Source organism: Austrofundulus limnaeus, unplaced genomic scaffold, assembly GCF_001266775.1.
Source record: "Austrofundulus limnaeus strain Quisiro unplaced genomic scaffold, Austrofundulus_limnaeus-1.0 Scaffold283, whole genome shotgun sequence".
In the NCBI taxonomy this organism is placed as follows: domain Eukaryota; kingdom Metazoa; phylum Chordata; class Actinopteri; order Cyprinodontiformes; family Rivulidae; genus Austrofundulus; species Austrofundulus limnaeus.
This window is the reverse complement of record NW_013952685.1, coordinates 253264-262915: the sequence shown is the minus strand read 5'-3', so window position 1 is coordinate 262915 and position 9652 is coordinate 253264. Positions and strand designations below refer to the sequence as shown.

Below are 9652 nucleotides of genomic sequence, written 5' to 3'. Positions count from 1 at the left end.
ATTCACATGTCTGCGATCGATATAATGTGACATATGCCCATCTAACAGTAACTGTGTTAGATGGGCATATGATATAGATTCACAATGAGCATATGACGACGATCTAGATTGATATTTTCATTTTGCCTCGATACTGAATCATGAACCATTCAAATCGATATAGATCGATGTATTGTTACACCCTTAGTTTTCATCTCCTTATTGCAGGAAAACAAACTAAGTGAGCACAGGAGAGAATATTTAGGTGGGATCTGTATAATCACAGGTGACTGTTTGTTGGTGTAGGGGGGAATCCTGCAGGGTTTTCTCTCTCTGCTCTTTACTAGGCCAGCAGAAATAAGGAACAGAGCAGCGGCAGGTCCTCAACCCACAAATCACAGATTCCTACCATCGCTTTACATTTGCCTCCTCTGGGGACCGCCGGCTGCTCCGGAGGGTGAGCACTCTTGCTTAGTTGTCATCTCAGTTTAATGCAAACCTTGTATAACATCAGGAGGGGAACTATTTTTATTCTTTCTCTAAAGCCTGTGTGGGCAGTTTATCAATGGAACTCCTGTAAGTGATTTTTTTTTTCTCCTTCGGTTGATGATTGGATTTCTGACTCAAACTCTGCAGTAAAGCTGGGAGTTTTTGTTTTAGTCTAGAGTGGTATCTGGAATAAATTGTTATGTAAATTAATTCCATTAGGCACAGCATTCATATTTGGGTTAAGTGAATCGGTTCTGAGGCTGCCAGTTTAGTTTAAAAACTCCCAGTTTAGTCATTAGTTTGACTCCATCCTGGAACAGTATAATTTCAGTGCCACTTCATTTAACTTTATTGTTCAGATAAATTACCTTCGGTCAGATTTACTTAAAATAAAAGACTGAAACACACCCTGAGTTTCTTTGGGTGCAGTTTTACTTGGTGATCCTCATCATTTCTGAACAGATGAAAGTGGGTAAAGATGGATGGAGCGATGCCATCCTGCCAGCTAATTACTGGTGCCGCTGGAGGTATTACCGAACAACCAAGCAGCAACTTTCAAGTATGAAATATGATGCCGACAAAGAACTGCCCCAAACTAAAGTGACTCAAATGGCCACTTGGGGCCGGCCGCAAGAAAAGCTCACATGACCCTCATGATTAATTTCACCAACGCAAAGTGCTGTGGCCAAGAAACCCAGAGACTGTGCAGTTACCACTGGGGATGAAATGGTTACCAGATATATGATAATACATTTTTAAATAAATGTTTAACATTTTATTTACCTTGGAAGTCAAATCCAATATCTGGAAATTACTACAGTCAACCTAATAGAGTTCCAGTTGCAACTCAAAAACTAGTAGGCATTGGTGGGCACAGCTAACCAAACATTTAGCTTTGCTAACTCAAACTGCTAACTTAAAGTGTCTGTGACACACCTTTTCTTCAATTACAAAAAATAAAGAAAATATACTAATATTTAAGAAATTTTGCATCATTCTTCTGATTTTTACCCATTTTATCACAAAACGTGCATGTTTTTTACTAAACTTGGTGCAGTCCAAGTAAAACAGGAAGTGATGTCAAAGGGGAACTCTTTCAGGCATTCCCCTTTGACATCACTTCCTGTTTCCGCTCATGCAAATATTTCAACAACAGTATACTTCAGTGTCGTGAATTTTTCTTTGTAATTCATCATTTAAGTTATCTTTTCAAATATGCACTCAAATATATTACTTAAATTTAATGTCACGGGCACTTTAAACTATAGTTTTGCTAACTCATAATTTGCTAACTAAAACTATAGCTTTTCTAACTCTTAAACAACTAACTAAAACTATAGCTTTGCTAATGCTAATCTGCTAAACATAAAAAAATGTTAGTGGAAGCTAACAGCTAATAGCTAACCACTACGACAACTCTGCGTCACACGTCTTCCCCTCCCTTGAGCTGAAGACTGGTGAGACTGACAAAAGCCTGTTAGCTTGGAAGTCTTTTAGCAGATTTAAAGTTGGCAAAACTTAATTTAGTTAATCAGTTTCACTATTAGCTGTTAGCTGATTAGCAGAACAATGCCCACCAATTTCAGTAGGATTTGTAAAATGCTATGCTTAGTAAGCACCTTAAGTATTGTTAGCACTATAAGCAGAAGGGATTTTTTTTGCAATATGTGTATTCAGATTCCTGTAGCGAAATGTTTCTCAAACAAGTGCAACTTGTTTAAAAAATGTGAACAACCAGAAATGAAAAAAAAAAGTTTAATACTGTAACTATTACCACTTTGAATTTTAGCATGGGGTTGGTCACCAATCTTTGATGGTCCAAGAACAAAATTTCAGGTTTGGGGGAAGATTCAACTGACATTTTTTAACTCTTAAAACTCTAACTGCCTAGGAAAAATGAAACACTCCATTAGTTTTACCATTTTCAATAAATAAAAAAAATGAGATCTTGTGCCGAAAATCAAGAGTTACAGCAATTTTGATCAAGTAAATTACGTTATGTTTAACCTTGTGATAATGCGAGCTCTGTTAGCATTCAGATTATGTGTTAGGGAAGAATATGTGTTTAACAACAAATTTTATGTTATTAGTTAAAGCTGACACATAAGGCTCCAATTTAGCCCAACTTAAAAAGTTATCCATTTGTTTTTGGTATTTTATTAATGTGGACGTTATTGCCACCTAGTGGCCAGGCTTGGTACTTCAGCATTTTTATTAAAATTATATTTATAAAGTTTTTAATTACAAACAGAGAAACAAATGTAGTTGTGTAGGCGGGGCCTAAATCTATCCAACACAGGGAAAGTCAAAGCCTTATGTTACGTTCTTTGCGGCTACACAACTGATCAGATTGATCCACCATCTTTGTTTTAGCAGGGTCTGCGCCTCAGAAGAACAAAGTTTGTGTAACCGCCCTTCGTTACGTCCCGTCTGATCTGGCTTCTCGTCACGCTGCGCCTGCAGTGAAGGTGCAGGTTGATGACGGAGCGTACCGTTGTGTTGATGTGACGGCGGTGACGTGAGCTCCTGACTGACTCACACTGTGCCGTTGCATCTTTTACGTCCTTTCATGGCACTGATGGGCCCCCTCAATTTGTCTCTTTAAGCCAACATCATTTCTGAGGCGGTGGGAGGTGTAGGTGGGGGACACCCCATCCCGGCTCAGCCTGTCCCAGCTCTGGGAGGAGATCGGTGGGTTTGGATCTCAGACGTGGTGAAGGAGGAGATGGGAGGAAAGGGTGGGAGAAAGACGAGCAAAGGGGAGGGTTCAGGGAAATTAGTTTAAGAGGAAGGGGAGGGAGTGAGTGTGAAGCGCACCACCAGCACTCGCTCGGTAATGCACTGTGAACACAGACGGAGTCACACACACACACATTCATGCTGCCTCTGTCACACACACACCTTCACCTCCATTCACACATGACTCCTGGACACCGGTCCGCTCTGCCTGACAGTTGCCTCATTTGCACTTTTTCCACACGTTCGTGCCCTCCAGCCCAAACCGGACCACTGTCACCCACCGGCGGAGACCACTTACCCCCGCTCGTCTCATCGGCTCCTCTCCACCTTGATTCATCCCTTGTCCCCCCACCCCCCGCAGTGTGAAGCAGCTGAAGGACACCGCTCTGCCGTGTTGTGGCGCCGCTAACGCCACCGCTGCAAGAGTTGGGAGAGCCTCATCGGACGGAGAGGAAGAGGCTAAAGAGACTCGCTGCTCCCCTTCCCTCCCTCTGTCTGCTTTCTTTCTTTCTTTTCTTTTCTGTGTTGCTGTCCCCCCACACACACCCCGAGCTCTCTCTCGTCTTTTTTCTTTTTTTTTTTGTGAAAGTCACCTCTATCTTTGGTGGATGTTACGAAGCCTCTGCTGTGGGTTTTTTCGTTTTTTTCCCTTCTTCTCTCAGGGCGCAGGTGGACACTGAGGTTACGCCAGGAGATCCCAGGAACGAGTCACAGTCCACCAAGCAGAATCTGCGTCCGTGCGTCGTCTTGCGGATCTGATTCTTCAGGTCGGACGGTCCCTTCTTCCACTTCCATGACATAGTTGCGGATGGAGAAATTCTGCTGGTGAAGGACAGAAAGTGGACGACGATCATCCCACTGGATTGGATGTTGTCGGACGGAGAGGGTTAAGAAGGATATTGTTTGTTTTTTTAACGATGTGGTGGATGGTTTGGGTTCTTTTTGGACTTGGTTGTGCTGAACTTGAGGTTGGGTCAGAGCTTTAAGGGGGGCGGATGGAAGCATGGCTTGTCCCGACAGGAGAATAGAGATTTTTAAACAGGGAATATTCAATTATTGTGCTGTTTTAAGCAGCGGTCGTCACATTCGGATGAGGTTTTAAAAGATCCAGCCCTCTCTACCTTTGAATTCCTGTTTGTCTACTCTCCTCCTCTTCATTGCTTTGGACCACCCTGACTCCCTTCTTCTTGCCCTTCGTCCTTCGCTCGGCGGCGCTCCATCGCCCTGGGTGAGCAGGCCCCCCAAAACCCAGGCTTCACCGAGCCGCCGAAGGCTGGTGAGGCGGGGAAAAGGTCAGCGCTGGGAAGATGGCCGCCCTCGCCAGCTCCCTCATCCGCCAGCGGAGGGAGGTCAAGGACCCCCAGGCGAACCGGCAGATCGCCAGCAAGCGCAAGCCCTGCCCGAAGAGCAACAAGTCCCTCTGTCAGAAGCAGATCCTCATTTTAATATCGAAGGTTAGACTATGTGGCAGTCGAGGGAGGAAAATGGAAAAAAGACCGGGTAAGTTCCCAGAATCCTCTGCTCATTTCTTTTCATTTCACTTCTTCTTCTTTGCTTTTCTTGGCTTAAATTATTTACTTTTCAGACTACAGATAAATCTAACATCCACAGAGTTCAGAGCCTAATCTGAATCTGGAAAACATCCCAAACAATCTTGGTGAACATAAGAACATGTCGTGTATTTGGTGTAGAGGAATCAACTCAGGATTAACGCGCACACACTCCTCCAACACTGACCACAGACAGCAGAGTTCTGACTGTAGAGACGACTCTGTTCAGACACACGCATGCCGGTAATCTGATGGTCCACAGTGAACCGGGCTCAGGATTTTACTGCAATATAAAAATGTCAAGAGGCGTCTCATTTGGGATTCAGGAGGCTGTTATTCTCCTGGTGCTTTCCTTCAGGGCAGCCCAGCCTACCTTGTTCTCAGCCCAGTTCCTTTAAAAACTTAAAATTTGCTTCTCTCCTTTGGTTTAAAGCTTGTTTTTAGCTGCAGACTTGGACTTTACGTTGCCTAAGGCTTTAAAAAGTATGTCTTTTATATTTTTTTTGACAATTTCTACCACTCATCACATTTCTGGCAAGTCTTGTTTCGTCTTCAAACTCAAGTCAACCTAATTCAACAAAATTTAAACTTGAAAACAAAAATGTCATTGCAAAATATAATTTAAAAAATACATTTCTTTAAAAGTTTTAAACTCAGATCATCAAATATTTAGATGTGAAGAAGTATTTCTTTAAAATCCATCCGTGGTTAATGAGATATTTTGCTGACTACAGCAGTTTTACGAAAGTTTTAAAAACATCTTGTGAACTTGATTTACAATAAAATAAATATTATGTTGATTGTAGATGACTGAAATAAACACAATCCAGGAAACAAAGAATAAGATAAGAATAAGAATTTATAGCCTTGAGTGAGAAAATTAAAATCAGCAATTAGAAATGTAGAATTTAAGACATAAAATATGTGGTTTTTGTTTTCACCATGTGTTTAAGTGAATTTATCATGATCAGGGGACAATATTTAATTAAAAACAAGACTAAATAAATTTGAAGCTAAGATTTACTTTGTACATCTGTAGTCATGTAAAATGGGGAAAAACTTTATAATTTCCAAACAATCCAAAAGGGAAGCTACATATGTTCCCTAGTACTTATGTTCTCTGGTACCAATGTTCTCCCGAGGTTAATAAGGAAAGTCATGAAAGTTGCCTACTTCCCCCTTTATGTATTTTAATAAAATAAAATAAAAATACCAAAATACTGTGCAGACATTGTACCAGACAATGTAGTTACTGGTAAACATAGGTACTGACGAAAAAAAGTTACCAAAGAACATAGGTACAGAGGAATAAAGGTACAAGGACCCAGAGGTACCAAGGAATATAGGTACCAGGAAACATAGATACCAAGGAATATAGGTACCGGGAACCAGAGGTACCAAGGAATATAGGTACTGGGAAGGTACCAAGGAAAATAGGTAACAAGGAACATAGGTACCAAGGAATATAGGTACCAAGAAACATAGGTACCAGGAAATATAGGTACCAGGAAACATAGGTACCAAGGAATATAGGTGCCAGGAACCAGAGGTACCAAGGAATAGGTACCAGGAAACACAGATACCAAGGTACCGGGAACCAGAGGTACCAATGAACATAGGTATCGGAAAACATACCACACCTATTTATGCCCCTAACCCTTCGATTGGTGCATCTTAGCCTAAAGACTTTAAAACCAATTGTTTTAAAACAAGTATTTTAGACTTGATGTAATATTCTACAGCGTGCAATCAAGCACCAAAGACATCTGTATCAACAATGTCAACATGAAATATTCATAATTTATTTTACTGTACTTAAAAATTCATGCCAACTGTCCCACAAAATTTCCTTTTCTCTGCTTAAGAAACAAGGGGTTTTGTTTTACATTTTATTCACTGTAATATCTGGTAAAACGTTCTTGTTATGTTCTCACCTCTGTGCACTGTTCCTTCTTCTACCTGACTGCACATTTATTGTGTCCTTTTCCACCTTGTGTGAGTGCAGCTCTTCGTGTGTGTGTTCTGTGATATTTATTACCGAAGCGTGCCAGGTTCATCAAGATAATTACGTAGGGAACCTCTAACGTGAAAACAGCAGCTGTCGTAGAGGCGGCTGCTCTCTATATTGTAATTACGGTTGTAAAATATGTTGGACAGGCTGCAGCAGTTGAGAAGCTCTTTGGGAAAAGGCCACATGTGTATAATACCCATTGTTTTCAGTTGTTTCCGTCTTCATCGAGTCACTGTCTCTAACGCTCGTATAGATTGAGCTGGAATGTCTAACTGATTGGGTTTGATCTGGACCCATTGACTTTCCCATATTCATGGTTTGTTGTGTAAAAGTAAGGGTTTTAAATTTATTTATGGTAGTCATTAGAATGAGGAATGAGCTGAGGTTTGATACAAGCTCCACCATTTCTGGTTAGAGTTGACCATCATGGTCTTCAACTCACCCCGGTGGATTCTGTGGAGGTCATTCCTATGTTCCCATCAGAACACCCATCCCTATGTTCCTGGATCCCTATGTTCCCACCAGAACACACATCCTTATGTTCCTGGATCCCTATGTTCCCACGAAGAGAGAAACACCCATCTTTATGTTAGCAGGAGTCATCCCTATGTTCCCTTAAATCCTTAAGTTCCCCCCAAAACACCCGTCTCTATGTTCTCTGGGGTCATCCCTATTTTGCTAGGATCGTTAGGTTCTTCTATGTTCCCCGAATCCTTATGTTACCCCCAGAATAACCATCCCTATTTTCACCAGATATTTGTTCACTCCAGAACACCTATTCCTATGTTCCCACCAGAACCAGACTTCCTATGTTCTACCAGAACACACATCTCTCTGTTACCTGGATCCTTATGTTTACCCTAGAATACTCATCTCTATGTTCCCTGGATCCCTAGGTTCCCCCTGGAACATTCTTCCTTTGTTCCCTGGGTCACTGTTCCCTTCAGAGCACAGTTCCTATGTTCCCTAGATCCTTTCGTTCCTGACAAAACACACATCCCTATGTTCCCCCCAGAACACCCACCCCTAACTTCTCTGGATCCCTTAGTTCCATGGATCCCTATGTTTCCCTGGAACATCCATTCCTATGTTCCCTGGATCTCAATGTTCCCTGCAGAACACACATCCCTTTGTTCCCTGGATCCTCACATTCCTCGCAAAACACCCATCTCCATGTTTCCCCCAAAACATAAATTCTTAAGTTCTCTGGATCCCCTTGTTCAACAGATTCCTCTGTTCCGAACAGAATATTCATCTCTGTGTTCCCGGATCCATTGTTCTCTGGTACAATGTTTGCCCTGTTATTGTGTATTTTTTCATTTGTATTAAAATCATTTAGGGCAACCCAGGCATCTTTCATGACTTATTATTAACCCTGGAAATATAGGTTCTAGGGAACATAGGGTCTATGGAAGATAGGGTCTATGGAACATAGGTGCCAGGAAGCATGGATATGGACCAGCAGTATACTGTATGTTTTGCTGTATGTGGGCCACTGGTGACCTCTGGCCATGTGAATGTGTTCAGTTTCTTCCTCCAATCTGAGCTCCAGCTAGAGGCAACAGTTGACCCTTGGCCAAGAATAAATGACTGGAATATTCCTAAGCTACGTTCCCCTCTTCCTCCCCCTCTTCCTCCACCAGCTGGCAGAACTTCAGAGTGGCCAGCTTACTGTTTCGCCTTCACTTTGTTCGAAGCTGGCTTCCATTGTTCCTGCTGGATCGGTTCCTCCTGCATGCAGAGGCTTAGTTTGAGGGTTCAGCTCTGGTTTTCATCACCTCTTCATTTAACAGCTGCTGTCTGAACCGTGACAATCGGAACCTTCAGAACCATTTAGCAACAAAACCAAGAGAGCAGACGTGTGTCAGCACTGGTTTTGGACTTGAGTCTAAAAACCTGATGTCTCTATTTGCTGCGTGTGTGCGAATATTCTAGCGTTTATTACACTGTAATGCCCATTTTTCTAAATTATACTACCTTGTGAGGACCCACTGCTCCTTATGGGGCCCATAAAATAAAATGCCCTTTTTGGGTTGGGGGTTAGGGTCCTAGGGTCCATAGTGTGTGTGCAGTCGATGTCATACATCTAATGCTGTCTGATAAGATAAAACTACCCTGTGACCCAATTGTTAAAGCTCCTTTTGTTGCTGCTGACTGCCGTTTGAAGCGATTGTTGGAAAATATGAGGTGCATTATATGCAGTATAGAGATATATCTTTGCTTGTGTGTGTGTGTGTGTGTGTGTGTGTGTGTGTGTGTTCCCGCAAACATTTGTTGCCTCCCCATGACGGATGGCAGTTCTGATAAATTTGTGTGTCCCTTCTTGACCCATATATTTCGCTCCTATAGCTTTTCTCTTTGAACGCCACCCCCCGACTCTCCTCTGTGTTACCCTCTAACCTACACACACACACACACACACACACACACACACACGCACACACACACACACACCCTCTACCCCTCACCTAACCCATACTAATGACGCTCCAGCACTACAGCCCACTCAGCTTTATAACAAGGTCATCTCGTCCTGGAACGAACCAGGAACACGTATCAAGAATCCCAGCCTCACCGAACAGATCTGCACTTCAACACCAACTAATAAATCAGACAAACAATCAGATTTATGATAATTTGGGCAGGAAGTGTAGGAGAGAGATCATTTCACCCCAGCTTGGTGTGTGTGTGTGTGTTTGTGTGTGTTATGATCTAATGATGATGTTAAGCCTCCTATTGGATATCAAAGTGAAGCTAAAATAGCTAGTGTTGTCCTCTGACTGGCTGCTGAAACTGCTGTTAACAGCCGAGATGTTTCTGCAGCTCAGGTTTGTGTGTGTGTGTGTGTGTGTGTGTGTGTGTGTGTGTGTGTGTGTGTGTGTGT

The 9652-nt window shown here is 42.3% G+C and overlaps 1 protein-coding gene across 1 annotated transcript in view; it reads left to right on the top strand.

The window, feature by feature from the left end:
- Nucleotides 1–3217: 3217 nt before the first annotated feature.
- Nucleotides 3218–9652, top strand: part of fgf11a (fibroblast growth factor 11a) — a 76977-nt gene continuing 70542 nt past the window's right edge. The window contains exon 1 of the mRNA XM_014021233.1: nucleotides 3218–4707. Within this exon, the coding sequence (XP_013876687.1) occupies nucleotides 4515–4707 (193 nt within the window). The 5' untranslated portion in view covers nucleotides 3218–4514. The remainder of the gene's footprint in view (nucleotides 4708–9652) is intronic.